We start from the raw sequence: 15,094 nt of genomic DNA on the forward strand, positions 1-15,094 counted from the left end.
AACACAGACTGCAGGAGGACACTTGATTGACGTCAGATCATTAAACCAGTCTTTATTGTAGAAAACAAAACAACAATTTCAGACTTTCAGAACACAAAATGGGACATATAAATAAAATGTCTTTCTTAAAAACCCACACGCCTTTATTCAGAGACTGAAAAGTACTGGTCACCATCAGAATCGATCAATGTTAAAAAGTTTTTTATGGCACAATTCTGTAATGAAGTCCACTCTTTCATATCCAAAGGGTTATGTTTCATTTTTCCTCTGTTGCTAATCCAATAACAGCTTATAGTCATTTAAACCCCCATCCAACAGTGGAACAAGCTGTATGACCAAATGCCAAATGTAAGTTGTGAATGTAACACTAAAGCCTACCCAACATATCAAATGTGTTTAACTGTGTCCACGGTAAGCAGACCCAAGTGAGCCCATGCATTTCTGTACATCATCTGTTCAAGTGCAAGAAATGCAACATTATGTCATAGTATGACCTTTAAAGTGAGTTAGAAACACGAAGCCTTTGAGGCAAACCAACAAGGTGCATGATGCTGTACTGCATAGATGGAGATTTGCAATGCAACTTTAATCTATTCTGATATGTTACACAATGTTTGTAATCTTTCCTCCCAAAAAACATTACTTTGGACTGTGGTCTGACCATTTTCTTATGCTGTCCTTTCATCCCTTTTGTTTTCAGTGCTGTTATTGGAAGCTGACATTGCTACCACATGTAAATACAGAAAAGAACAAAATAAAATCAGTCAAGCCACTGTATACCAGTCCTTTGTAAAGTCACATGCAATGTCAACTCTCAGTAATAAGACTGTTTAAGAAAGTTTTGACAGGGATGCATGGAGTTTAGAAAGAAATAGTTTACAGCTCTGCGGTTAATGTCAGTTAAAACTGTAAAAACAACTTTAACTGTCTCAAAAACCACAGAACTGAGTGCTCTGTTAAAGAAATGAAAGGAATGCAATGAATCAGACTGGCCTCTTGAAAATGTGAACTGGTCTCTTCAGTCACTACTAAAGAATAACCTCACCTCAGAGCTGGAGTTCATACAGAGTGCAAAGAAAGACACATGGGAATAAAAAGGGCACATGGAGTGTTTCTTCAAACCAGCCAACTACTTTCAGAACAAATTATCTGCCAATACTGACCAGGGGCCAGACATTAACCCAAACAAATTCTGGGTTCTAAGCATTAACAGCTGGTTAAAAAAAGTAGTGTGTGTACAGAGGGAGTGAGCCTTTCAGACCCCACATATCTGTATGTATCATCTGTGATCTGCAGCAGTGTTCTTTGGTTTAGTGTGATTCATAAAGAATGGGAGAGAGGGACAGGGGGTAACGACGAGGTTTTCTTTTTTTCATCATTCAGTTTCATTTAGGCCACAAGGTCGCCGCCACTCTTGGCCTCGTTCATGGATCCATTTATTTGATACTAAAAGGCAGAAAGAAAACAAGTTATTGTCGACAAAATTAATCAAGCTCTTGTAGTTATTTGGGACTTTTCTTAAAAACTCAAAACCATGTCAGGTTCTTGGTTATGACATCAGGTTTAAAATGAGCTTCATAACAGATATTTAAACATGGTTTTATTGATAGTTTATAGGTAACTAGAGAAAAAGAAACTCACCCCACTTGTTGCCAACCAACACTGGACAAGCTGCATGTCGCGTGCTGTAGTCTCCCTCCCCACTGGCAAACAGATTGTACCAGAACACTGCAGTGCCCTGGAAGAGACACACACATACACACATAATGCAACTTAGTCCTCAAAAATTACAGAGTCAGCCTGAGTCTCCTATATTAATTCCTGTCAATAAGTAGTGTAGCATGAGCAGTTACCTTCTGGGGCCAAACTGCAGCGCCGACATCTGGAAATACTGTGGCTCCACCCGCTGCTACATCACTCATCTAGAACAAAGACAGAAAGGCAAAGTTCAGGTTCGTTGTGTTGAATCTGTTTTTCATTGGTAAGTATCAGACTTCTTTTCATTGGTGAGAGATACACACACAGCTCATAATAAGATATTCAGTATTTCTGAAAACATTTGGGATATTAACTGGAATATAAAGCAATAATGATTTTGTTGGTCCACACAACATCTGTGTGTAAAGAACTGTAAAGATGAAGTCTCAGGTGGCTTTGGCAAGACTTTACTCACATAGAAGAGCCAAGTTGCTATGCGGTTCCCTGTGCCCAGCTCTTTAAAGGCATCTGGCTCATCTTTCTGTAAAAAAAACAAACATTTGGATTCATGTCTTATTGGAATACAATACTGTTTTTATACACAAATTATCTTTGTGAATCATAACAGCTCTTACCCTTCCAAAGTCAAAGTGAGGTTCATATTGACCTCCAACACCATAATTTGCAACCTACAGAGATCAGTAATGAAAAACAGACACATATTAACATTCTTCCTGATGGCCATGAATACTCATGAGAAGTTTAGAATTTATTTTTACAGCCATAATATGCATATGTTGATTCACTAAGGTTTTGCTTTGTAAAAATCTAATCAAAATCAAATAAGGATTCAACTTGTTTGGGTTCAATGTCCACAACCTTCAACTAATGAAGTCTTTACCTGTAGCTCTTCTGCTGTGTCCATTTCCAGTCCTGTGAGATCTTCAATTCTCTGGTTGATCGTTTCAATCATGGGGTCATCATAGCCAGTGAGCCAAGCACTAGAATACAGGAGGGAAGCAGAACAATTTAGAAAGAACAACATGCTTCAAGGTGTGTCAGTGATGCACATGTATGTCCACTAGATGGCAGTAAAGGTTACATCAAGAATAGGTCACTGAAACACGTCATGCTGAAAATTTACAGAAAATACAGTTGTGTTTTATAAAGATGGTAGAAAAGAGAAGTGGTGAAATGAAGAAAATGAAAAATAGGTACATGGCCATTCAGAATCTCCAATCAGCTCAGGGTACAGGGTTACTGTGTGGACATTTCATAGGGGGTCGACATAGGAGTCTAGTGGAAGACTCCAGAAAAATATTCTTAAAGATTTCTTTACACTATCTGTCCTTAATGAGAAGTGGGCTAATAAAAGGACTAGCAGACCACGGTAACGTTTCAATTAGATTCTAAGCGCTACAAAGTAGAATTCTCCAGATTCAAAGATCTTTACATGAGACAAAGACAGAATCAGTTCCAACTTCCAAGACACTCTCAAATTTAGGGGAGTTTTTCAAAGCCAACAACATCTGAGATGATTTTGTCTCTTTCCAGAAGAATAAGAATGTCTGCAGATCTGATCTGTGTGTAAAAGAGACAGTGAGATGAGTCACTTTAACTTTGTTTTGATGAGTTACACAAATGTGTTAGCCAACAGATTATTTTCTTTAGCGCCCTGCGGCCAGTTTAAAGAAGTCAAACTCTTCTGAGTTAATCCATCTGTTCTCCCTATCACTAAATGTTCACTGAATTTAGGAATACGTGCCGTCTAGCACGAGAAGCACCTCACTGTTACACCCACATGCACACGCCCAAACATTAATTACGAGCAACAGTAAAACCAAAGAAATTTGGGGGTTTTGGTGGGTTTCTATTTTTAGCGGTGGACAAAAACTAAACAATGAGAAATGTGTCTATAAAATATTTAATAACTACAAAGGGACACTTTCATGACAGTTTACATCTACTCTATCTGTGTGTACTGTATGAAAATGTCCCAGATTCAGGGCATGGAAGTTTACTGCTGATATGGAAATTGAAGAAGCATAGTAGAACTGCAGCAGCTGTAATGAGCTCATATGAGAATGAGATACACATTTATTCCTGGAAAGCACAATGGGGAATAGAGTTTCAGTGCTATGGATTATAAACAACCCTGGAGACACTGCTAGGGGAAAGAAAAAAAAGCCTGTCACAACTGTGCAGTTCCATGAATATGCCTGGTGTAAGAGGAAAGATTATTTCAGCTACACCAAAAAACAACAGAGGAATGTTTAGCCTGGTTTAAACTGGGTTTCCCATCAGACTTGTGCTCTTACAGAAACCTGTTTAAAGGACAAGACTGATGTCATTCCAGCATTTCAGCAAATCTCATTTAAAAGGCCAAAACTGACAATTTATCAGTCAGACTCTCAAGACTTTCTGTGGGAAAGTTTCTAATTCTAAGCCCAAATAATTTCTTAGAAGTAAATTAATAATATTATTATAATAATAATAATATTTAATATCCACTTGATGTTGTTGGGTACAAGTAGGTCTAGGCACAAAGCAAATACAACATTTGTAAGTAGGATCAATTCATTTTTGGATTTGGCCTTTTTCATGCAATTTGCAATTTATCAGCTTTATCCTTTACGTTTTCACTTAAACCAAATTAAAACCTCCTCTAGTGTTAGTTTGATGTAGTCAAGTGTTTCCAGTTTTCTTTCTGCGGGGCTGAATGAGCCTTTCAGACACAGGGCACAGAAATAAAGATGAGTTAGATGAGGAGGAGGGGAAGGGAAGCTGTGACCCTCCTGGTAGCCTGTGACCCCTTACCTCTTGGAGACTCTGTATTGGGCTGTGGTAAGTTTCCCAGTTTGGGGGTCATGCACCGTGGCTCGCCTTAACTAGAGCAGTTCCCGGAGCACAAGGACACACGGATTGAGAGAAAAAAGAAAAAACAAAGAAGGAGAAAAGGATGGTGGAATTTGATACACAGAGACGGACAAGCGGAAAGTAAGAGAAGGAAACAGAGAGAGAAAGAGAGAGGCAGATTGGGTCACTAGTTGTCAGTGTTATTCTTAAGAACGGCCAAGTAAGTGTTCCATGAGGCAATCCTAAAAAACTAATTACCTCTAGGAAATAAATTAAGTGAATAGTAGGGGATAGTGACTGCCTCTGATACACCTGTGTCACAAAAAGCAGCTATGTTAATATTAGCTAGTAAAAAAGTAACACATTTGACCTCCTCTGTCGTATTTGTGTTACTTTTCTGTAACAGACTCCTGAGCAGAAATGTATTCAGAGTAATCAGATTGTCAAAACACAACATCATTCAGACGTTCCCCTAATTCTCCTAAAGAATTAAATACCCATTAGTTATAAGAATGTGTTCTTTCACTTCCTCTTCATATATTTTAGTGTATTTTAATTGGGTTTATAAAAAAGTAGACTACAAATGTTTCTATGTAGTATAAATCTCTGAACATGCTCGGTTTGACCCTGTGCATCAGCTCAAGAGTCTTTAAGCTTTGGAAGGGTGGAGAGGTGGACAGACGTGAATACAGAGGAGGAATGGAATGAGTGACTGAGGGAAACTTCTGAGAAAATCTCACTTTCTCCCTCTCAACTCTCTCCTATATCCTCTGTTCTGGGCAGATCCTGGCTCTGCCTTACCTTTTGCTGATCCGGTATGAAGCAGTCTCCAGCACTCCTGTGATGGGGTTGGAGATGGTGGCCCTGCGTAGCTGTGAAGCCAGGGACATGATTTACCCAAACATAGACGCACACACACGTACACAGAAGTGTGTGCCTGTGTGTTTGCCTGACTAGCAGCATCACATCTACCAGCCTCACAGCTGTGACCTCCCATCGCTCAACACACTAAACCACAGAACAAAAACTAAAACATCCTAAGAATTTCTAATGGTCAACGACAGTCACTTAATTACTTCTAAAGCTTTCGAAATGCATTATGTACAAATATACGACAACATGAGAGCACAGAAAACTTCAGAGAATAACGTACTCTGGGCTTTGCCAAGTGCTTGATCCTCTCGATTTCTTTGTCGGAGATAATGTCTAGGTAGCGGACAATGTATGGGCGATCCCACTCATCTTGCTGTTTGATAGGTGCCAGCAAAAGCCTGGGGTTGCGATTGTTGTTATAGTAACGACAGAACAGCCGGCTCTGCCTTCGGGGGGTCTGATTAGGAAAAAAGACAAAACACCAAAACAAAAGAGGTGAAACTGAGGTTCATTTTGTAAGTTAGAATTGTTTTTTGTGTTTCTCTTTGTCTTCCTCACCAACTTGATTCCCTCGCCACGACAAAGCATCTCGTACTTCTTCCTCTCTGGGATCTGGTGACCGGAGACACTTTTGGGTTTCTTCTTCTTCTTTTCAGTAGTTTCTCTCTTCCCTCGCTCTTTCTGAGTTCCAGTTTCATCCTCCTCAGCCTTTTTCTGCTTCTCTAACTGAAATTGAAAGTATTTCAGGTTGCCATTGGCACGTTGGTGTTCTGGGTCTGAAACAAGACAATGTGCGAGACAATGGAAGGGATGATTACAAATGACTAATGGCTGCAATCAAATTAACCGAGCTTCCAACATGACATAATTACAATGTATGTCATTTATTCAGCGTGACCTTACTTAGTTCTGGGAAACATGATGTACAAGCACAACACATTAATTCAGGAGCTCTTTAAGTAGGAGAGTGACAAGGTCACTGCTTCAAATGAATATTGTTTTGAAATTATGTAATAATCAAGAGCAAATGCGACTAAATGTGGGAAATAAATCTGGGTTTAGACCAATTTAATTCCAATAATTTAGATGATAGATCATGATTTTCTTAATAAATATCTTTGTGTTTGGTTAAATTTATCTACGCAAGTCTGGACAAAAACTGAAATCCCTCATCTATCTAAAGGACATTTTTACCATAACCATATTCACCATCTTCAAAATAACAAAATATTTATTTTACATTACAGGACATAGCTACCAATATAGGTTTCACATCACATCATATAGTATGGTATAGCAAGGAGGCACTCACCCAGTTCAAGGAGCCTCTTAGTGTACTCCAGGGCTCGCTCTAAATCCCCCTGCTGGTAGATAGCGTAGCTGAGGTAGTCAAGCACTGTCACCTTATCTAAAGTGGACTCCTCTCCCTCATCAAGCTGTTTCAGGGCCTGAGCCATCCACAGCTCTGTGTGGTAGTAGTCAACATCAGTGTAGGCAATTTTTCCTAGCTCGTAACAGTCCTCCACTGTCATATGACTCTTGTGTTTCACTCCTAGAAAGCAGAGTAAACAAATGCATCCATATGGTCCGCTAATTACCATCAGTTTAATGACACAAAGAAATCTCTGTAGAGATTCAAACTTTAGCGAGGGAGACGTGGTGCACAATGATGGGCTTTTTAAAGCTCTTACCAGGGAGATTTCCTGTAGAGATGGTGTTTGCATCCAGTCTGTAAGTGTCTTGTAATCGGAGGAGAGCTTTAGCAGCCCCAGTCTGGTCCTCATCTGTGGGGAAGTACTGTCTCTGGATGGTCAGGTTAGAAATAAATCCTAAGAGAGGAAACAACAGTAAGATGTAGTAGAATGATTCTGTGTGGCATACACACCAGACAAGTGGACAAAATACTCTCAACTAATGGTCAGCAATACCGCTTGCTGTGACATTGATTTTGAGTAAGATACCCTAATTAAATTATTGACTACACAGCTTTCCAGGAGTTAGTAAAGGTCATTTGCGTTAGCCTTTTGCAAAAAAATAAATGTAACATCTGGCCCAACAATCCAGACAGAATCAGCATTATTCTTTTTCTGAGTTATTATTTAAACCAGGTTGTCTTTATCCATACCATCAGTAGTGTCCCGAAGTACAAGACTCTCCAGGTTCCCCCATTCTGTGTTGAGTCTCTTCATCAGTTTGAAGGCATTGACAGGGTGCCCCAAAAAGCCCTCGGGGTCCTGTGTGGCTGTGAGTGTCAACGAATCCAACTTATCAGCCCACCTATTACAAACCGGTAATACAGAGTTAGGTGAAATTCACATGCAATAACAAATTAACAGGTTTTAATATTAGGTATTGTGTGTCATACAGGTCAGTTTTGGCGGAACTATTCTATTTTATATTCACGTTTGCATGTATGACTATTGAACCATGTGTGTAACTATGTGCACATACTCACTGTTTGATCTGTTCTAGTTTGTTTTCCTCAGCTTTGATGTAGTCTTTTAGAGAAGTGACAAGGTCTTTTTCTGTGTATAACAGATCTGTCATCTGGCCTGAGGAATTCAAATCACAAACACCTTACAAAACCGAAACAACTTACAGATAAGATAAATTACACAGAGCATCACTAATCTTATTAAGAGCACGTCAAGATGTAATATTATATTATCTGTAGTAGAACATGGAGATTTATGGTAAATAACGACTGAAGTGAGCTGAAGGACAAATTATTGATGACATAAATAACATATGCTCATTGATGGTTTTACCTATGGAGGTGAAGAAGTCATTGTGGGCTGAGAGTGATTGCAGGCAGCTCAGCAACAGCAAACACAAACACGGTAGCTCCATCCTAAAAAACAAGATTAACAGAAATAAAGTAGCTATAAATTATCACATTTATTTACTGTTTAACTAATCTTTATCAATACTAAGACAGATGTTAGGAGGTCCTTTCTGGACTGTGGCTTTCATCAAAGATTCTCTGTTCTACTAAAATACTGTTTCCTCTGTTATTCTAAACCTCCACAGTGACTATTGGCAGCATAATCTGAGGATTTCCAGAGAACTGAGAGATTCTTTCTGGAAATAATGACAATGTTGTTGGGTGAGCAGAAATCTCAGTTGTAGTTTCTCAAAAAGTTATCAAATAAAAACCAAAACTATCTGCGTGGTTGAATATTCTAAGGAAAAAGTGGTAAATGTGTTTTTGTATGATTTGGGTGAACTGACCAATTCAGGAAACACTGAGACAAAAAAGACAATACACTGCATATTTAGATGAAACAAAAAGAAAAGTGAAAAGAGTTATCTAAGGCTTTAACTATAAACACAAGAAAATATCCTTAATCCTTTCAGAAGTGCAGCCTTCTAACCACCACACAAAGCCAAATATAAGTCTGTGGCTGCAGTGACTGTGTCCGGTTTGGCTTTAGAGTTGGCACAACCATGAATACTACTGGGTTTGGCCTGTGTGAAGTGGCACTTTGATCTTCCTACCCAGACAGACATAAAGGACAAAAGAACAACACTGGCTCATTTATTAAAATGTTGTATCATGCAAGGTAATGAGTCATTCCTGTACTTGGCTCCACCTCCAAAATTGCTTTCTACAGTATGCAACTGACAAAGGAAGTAGTTAAGACTTAGAGGAAACTGGCGTAAATTAACTCTTCTCACAGGATCAAAAATTCTCTGTTTCCATGTTCTGAAATAATGCAGAATACCTATTATCTCTCTCTTCATAACCAAGTGGGAATATCAGGTTTGTTACCAATGCCCAAAACAGTAGTAAACAATGACCCCTGGGTGAATTGATGGGTCACAGTTTGAATACAACACAACAAAGACCACAGCTCTTCCCTTACGGCTTCAAAGCTACACCTTTTTAGAGACTAGAATGTTGTATTGTCTGAGAACCAAGACTATTTTGGGTCAAACATAAAGACAGCAGACACATTTTCTATTAGAGATAAAAGGAACTATGGGAAATAAGGGCAGGTTTCATTTCTAAAATATCCTGGACTGTCTCATATAATCAAAAGATGTCATAAACATTTTAAACATTACAGTGTTATGACATCAACAAGAGTAATGGTTCATGATTGAACCATGCACGCAGATTTATAATTCCTTTCACTGGAGGCAGCCAACAGGCTCAGGCAGGTTCTTACTTTGCTTTACTTTCGTATAGGATTTCAATCTGGAGCAGCAGCAGAGAGAAAAATGTGTTAAAACTCATTAAATAAATTGAGTTTGACCAGTTCATTTAAATATAAAACAACTACTTACCATTAACCCTGCATGCTACTAGTGTCCCTAAAATGTGTGGTGCCATGCAGTCCAAAATACCATAAATATGCCTAAGCCACTCAGATTTTCAGGATAAAAACTGTAATTATTGTAATGACAGGGAAACAGCTACTGTGCCTATCTTGTTATAGTGTTGTAAAAGTGTAATGTTAACATTAAAGCCTTAAGAATAACAATTATAATTTTGATTCAATCCATGTGTCCTACCACGCATGAGTGAAAGAGGTAGTGAAAGTGGCTGCGTGCATACATGTTTGTACGTGACACATTGAGAATCCAATACCAGATGCCCCATTTGTTTAAAGAAGTTATAGAAATCTATTTTGCATATAACTTGCCCGGAAGGTGGAAAGACACTTCTGTTTTTACCTCACAGCTGCATGTTAGTGGGGAAAGAGTTTATATTGCACTGATTTTATACAAAAAAAAAAGATGGTAAGAACCTCTGAAAACCTTACACCAAGAGAGACGTTGTGATATCCACTGAATTACACTGATTTCAATTTTACTGACTGTTTTCCTGCCTCTAGCAAAGATTTTAAACTTTACAACAAAGGAGGGAAGGCATGAAGTTTCTTCTTATTGAACACTGCTTTTAAAATAATGTAACGCAACACGCTGCTGTTGATGCATGAAGTGGTATTTTTAATCTGTTCTGCAAAGACTGCAAAATAATAAATACCAGAAGAAATGCAGGGAAAAGACATAAGCTATGAAAAATAACCCAACAGTCATGTAATTTAAGAGGATTCACAATAAATGTAGGAAGATTTAGCCTCCAGTGGGTGTAATGAAAATCCTTACTATAATTAGATGACAGATATTATTGTAAACTATGAGTTATGGACTAACTGTTGACAGTCACTCCACTTTTGCACACTTGTGCTCTCATTCCTTTCTTTGTATTTTAACAAGCTTTTCTCTGCACACTGCCTTGACCGTGTCCTCCACCCTCCCAAGTCTTGCGGGGAGTGAAGATGTGGCGTCGGGTAACACAGGATGTGGATGGAGGAGAAGACTGCCACGTCTTCGCCCCTCCCCACAGGGGAAACTCATGTGAGCACGGCTCGGATCCCAATGGAGGCTGACTGAAAGCTTTTTACCTGCAGAAATCCTCCAACAACTGACTGAAACTAGTGGTGCTTTGCATTTCTGTGCGGGACCCACAGTTGTTTGTTTAGCGGTACTCGGGCTTTGCAGCAATGACTCTAGTTCCTAATGATTATTAGATTATTACTGTTACTATTATATTATTATTACTATGTGATTGTCAGTGCTGAAATGTTAAAATCTATATGCTGTGAAATGAATGCATGCAGTCAAAGTGGAGCAGCATCCCACGCTGCGGTGCATTGGACTGCCATAACATTAACGCTAAGTTAGCGTATCACGGGCAAACTCCAGAACTGGCTTTCTTTTTTCGTTCATTACAAATTAGATTTACTAAAGTTTGCTGGTTTTACCCCTTATTACTGTCCCCAACTGTGTCCCATCAGTTGCTGTTTCGTGGACCATCACAGAGTCTGATACAGTTAGCTAGTTTTCAGCTCGCTAACGTTAGCAAACCAAACTTTAGTGAAGAAATACAAGTTAGCAGCGTCTGTAAATACATTAAATACAACCCATACCTGCTGCATGGACGTGACAACAAGTGGGAAATGCTACAGAGTTCTTACACCGGTGTGAGTTTGTCATTTTATCTGATTAATGAATCGATACTCACCTAAACGAGAGCATCCTGCTAGCTAGCAGAAGTGTGTCCCCGGCCGTTGGGTCCTCGGATGCCTCAAGTCAAGCGACTGTTCTGTGGGTCAGAGGATGAAAACAGTCCGGTGTCTCGTCCTATCTGTGATGTTCCGGGGTACTGGTGGCCATCTGGTGGTTACGGCTGGCTTTCTAAAAGTCTGAGCCTGAATGCTACGTGCAGGCAGTCACATGCGTACAGTTTCTCCTCCTGCTACTACAGATTTTAGGGGGTGTCCTTCGTAAATTGCTTTGGGGAGGTGTCTTCACCCACGATCAGACAGCTACGGGTGAGTGCTGGTGGGTATTTTGGGTTTTAATGTTAATAAAAAAACGTCAACCTCGCCTTTTGCCACGTGTTTAAAATGTACTTTCCTCTTCTCTATAGCTCAAGATGGACTATCACCATCTACCTGATAGAAACCCCTCTATGTGCAGCATAGTTTATTAAGCTGAAGCAGAAGTGAGGACAGTTTAACACAAGCTGGTGATTTGTGTGCTGAACTCAGCCAAACAAACTATTAACAATTTACATTTACAATCTTTACTCTTTTTCTCCCACATTCCAGAAACTGTCCCCCCCCCTCCAACCAAAAAGGGTGACTGGAGGGAGGAAATTCCTGCAGCTGCTACTGAGTTCAACAGGGTGGAGCTAAGGGTGTGTGTGTGTGTGTGTGTGTGTGTGTGTGTGTGTGTGTGTGTGTGTGTGTGTGTGTGTGTGTGTGTGTAAGAGGGAGACAGCAAACTGTTAAGGTGACAGCAAACATTTCCACATGGAGCAAATCTCAACAGCTAAATCTCAGTGGCATGCACTATGTAAACACATCATCCAGTATACTGTATGTCTGTGGTAAACTGTGGCCATTTGCAAGCCCCCATTCATTTTTTTAAATATTTTATTACTGATAGATATATTGCATGACTCGGACTACCAAAATATCTATGCATCGTGGAATGAAAGTGAAGAAAAAGAAAGCTTTCCAATGAAAAAGTTAACAAATACACTTTATGAATATACATGTTCTACTATGTCAACCAAGCAAATGTCATAACAGGGATTATAGAGGACATAATTAAACATCTGGATCATAACTGTTGTTATTGAGGCATAACACAGGAAACACTGTGTGGTCTTGATGGTAAATGTCAAACTTTTGTGAGAAAAGTCTTCTTCAAGTACAACTGCTTCCTCTGTTGCTCAGTCTGAGCTTATTTTACATGTTTTCTCAATATGAACTGTAGAAAAAAAACATCCAGCGTTTCCTCCTTTCAGTTCTCCTTATTTCTCAGTCATCGGCGGATGTCGTCCAGGGAGGTGAGTCTGCTTCCAAACAGCTGCTCCTCATAGGTCAGCAGCTGACGCAGGAAGTTCACGTTGGGTGCCGTGCATGCCCTCCTCTCCTTCAGCCAGCGCAGGGCATGGAGCAGCGTCCAGTGACGGTGCTCCATGAGAAATGCCAGTGTTAGTGCTGAGCTGCGACTCCTGCCCAGACTACAGTGGACCAGAACACGACCAGCTGGCTCAGCCTTCAGCGCTGTATTGATGAATCTAGATGCCAGCGGCAGAGCCTCCACCAGGTCCTGCTGGGCATCATCACTCAGACGCAGCCTCAGGTAGCACAGCGTGTTGGGGAAAGCGTTAGGGCTGTTGACAGTGGCATTAACCACGTGTGTGATGTGTAGGTTCTTGATGATGCGGTAGTCAGAGGCCTGAGAAGCAGACCCCTGGTATAGAGCTCCCTCCAGGATCTCTGAGGGATAGATGATGAGGGTGTGCCGCTCTGGTTCAAGCAGGACCATGCGTGGTGTGCAGAGGAAAGGGTAGAGGGCATTGAAGGCTGAGAATCCCCCCAGCAGGATGACAGGGTCCATTCCCAAAGCACTGAGTTGAAAGAAACAACGCTGGAGGTCTGGGGAGTCTGCTCTGGCCTTCACACTGCCCACTGAAATATGTACAGCGAAAGAGACAGTGACAGAACAAAGAAGCAATAAGAAATCAGTCCAATCAGACAGTCTGGTAAGTTTCAGGAAGACGAGAGTCTGTTTCCTTGATATGTTGGTATAAGGTTATATTCACTCTTTGACAACATTCGGATATTGTGCAGATACGATGTAGATATGTAAAGAATTTGCACTAATACAACCAGATAAAGCTGAGGCCAATTACAATGTTGAGCTGAGCTGATGATTGTGTTGTATGAAAAGCTATGGGATCACCAAAGGTTTTACAGCATGTCCTGAGGGGTATATGAATGTCCGAACCAAATTTAATGGCAACCTACACCGAAGTTCAATTTAGTAAAAACCTAAAGTGTTAATGTGCTGGTGGTGCTAGATGTCAAAAAGGCATAGGGCTTCATCTTCTATACACCATACATGTCTGTAGAAAACCTTATGATCATCAGTCTAATAGCTGTTAAAACATTTGAGCTTGCAACAATGCGATGAACTGGCTGATCGACCGACTGACATAGAGCTACGCCATTAAAATACTGTTCTTCTGCATATGTGCATGTCTATTTGTGAAAGTATAAAAAAAAGGGGTAGCTGACCTGGGCTGCATCCTTCCTCTGCGTACAGCAGTATTATGGAATACTTCTGCAGCTCAATACAGCTGATCAGACAGCCCAGTTCAGGGTGGATCACTGTCACAGCAGCCCGCGCTGTGACGACGTGGCTCTCCTTGTACCTAACACATTCATTCATTAAACAAACACACATGGATCATAATTCAACGGCCACTTGAGATTATGACATTATGAAGTGTATCCTTTACATTGTTAATTTGTCCCCCAACATGTGCATGTAGACTTCAATATTCATGTATTAAAACAGAAAAAGCAATAAAGGTAATACCTTCATATATAATATATGGACATTATTATCTCACGTTTGAGGCCATATGGACCATATGTGCTTTAGATGGATTGTATTTATCTGTACAAACACCTTCAGTGGTTATGTATCCTTGATCTGAGCAGGACCCACCTCTCTGCGCTGCGACAGTCGAGGATGAGAATATAGTACGGATCGTACAAGGCAGGCTGGCCCTCCTCTGCATTCAGCAGGTTGTACACTTGCTGTGGGGTGATATAGCCGCGCTCTACACGAGAAGTTTCTGGAAGAGCAGGAACTAGCACCTCCTCTGGCTCACACACTGCTTGCAGGCAGGACAAAACAAAAATAGAAGTTTGTCTGCATGCATGTAGTGCTGTATGAATATGTTTTGGGTATAAAAACAGAAGTTTAATGCACCGTTTACCTTTGTTCCGGATAGGTGTGATGGACGAATGGTCAGTGTACTGCACTGTACTGTTGACCTCTTTGTGAGAGATGTTGTTCACTGTTTGGAAGGTGTTGACAGGGTCTCTGGAGGCTGCTCTACAACTGTTATTCACTCTGACGTATAAACAGACAAATCACATTGACATATCCGATGTTAGGACATTAATACAGAAACATCGTAGGAGACTAAACACAGAAACAAGTCATTATGACTCAAACGAAGTGAGATCTTTACCTTGACAGTACAACACCCATCTCGTCATCTGGCAGATGCATCAGCTGTTCCCACCAGCCCTTCATTAGAACAACATGCTACACCAAGAAACAA

General features: G+C 40.3%; 2 protein-coding genes across 4 annotated transcripts; both read right to left on the reverse strand.

The window, feature by feature from the left end:
* Nucleotides 1–26: 26 nt before the first annotated feature.
* p4ha1b (prolyl 4-hydroxylase, alpha polypeptide I b) lies at nt 27–11,768 on the reverse strand. Of its 3 annotated transcripts, XM_033326363.1 has the most exons (16): nt 11,462–11,768; nt 8,196–8,278; nt 7,883–7,979; nt 7,553–7,704; nt 7,119–7,256; nt 6,740–6,979; nt 5,986–6,203; nt 5,708–5,884; nt 5,356–5,426; nt 4,516–4,581; nt 2,600–2,699; nt 2,334–2,387; nt 2,174–2,239; nt 1,854–1,922; nt 1,642–1,738; nt 27–1,446 (listed from the first exon to the last, which is right to left on the reverse strand). In XM_033326363.1, the coding sequence occupies exons 1-16, from the start codon at nt 11,473–11,475 to the stop codon at nt 1,376–1,378; spliced, it is 1,713 nt and encodes a 570-aa protein (XP_033182254.1). In that variant the 5' UTR covers nt 11,476–11,768; the 3' UTR covers nt 27–1,375. The 3 variants fall into 3 exon arrangements, with proteins under 3 accessions (XP_033182254.1, XP_026211900.1, XP_026211899.1); XM_026356115.2 differs by lacking the exon at nt 5,356–5,426 and having other exon boundaries at nt 4,516–4,586; XM_026356114.2 differs by lacking the exon at nt 4,516–4,581 and having other exon boundaries at nt 11,462–11,767.
* A 1,003-nt stretch (nt 11,769–12,771) lies between these two features.
* Nucleotides 12,772–15,021, reverse strand: LOC113158413 (serine/threonine/tyrosine-interacting-like protein 1). The gene is made up of 5 exons (XM_026354313.1): nt 15,002–15,021; nt 14,744–14,880; nt 14,470–14,638; nt 14,034–14,170; nt 12,772–13,424 (listed from the first exon to the last, which is right to left on the reverse strand). Exons 1-5 carry the CDS (start codon nt 15,019–15,021, stop codon nt 12,772–12,774), a joined length of 1,116 nt encoding a protein of 371 aa, XP_026210098.1.
* Nucleotides 15,022–15,094: the final 73 nt, after the last annotated feature.

This window comes from Anabas testudineus, chromosome 15 (genome assembly GCF_900324465.2).
Source record: "Anabas testudineus chromosome 15, fAnaTes1.2, whole genome shotgun sequence".
Classification (NCBI taxonomy): Eukaryota; Metazoa; Chordata; class Actinopteri; order Anabantiformes; family Anabantidae; genus Anabas; species Anabas testudineus.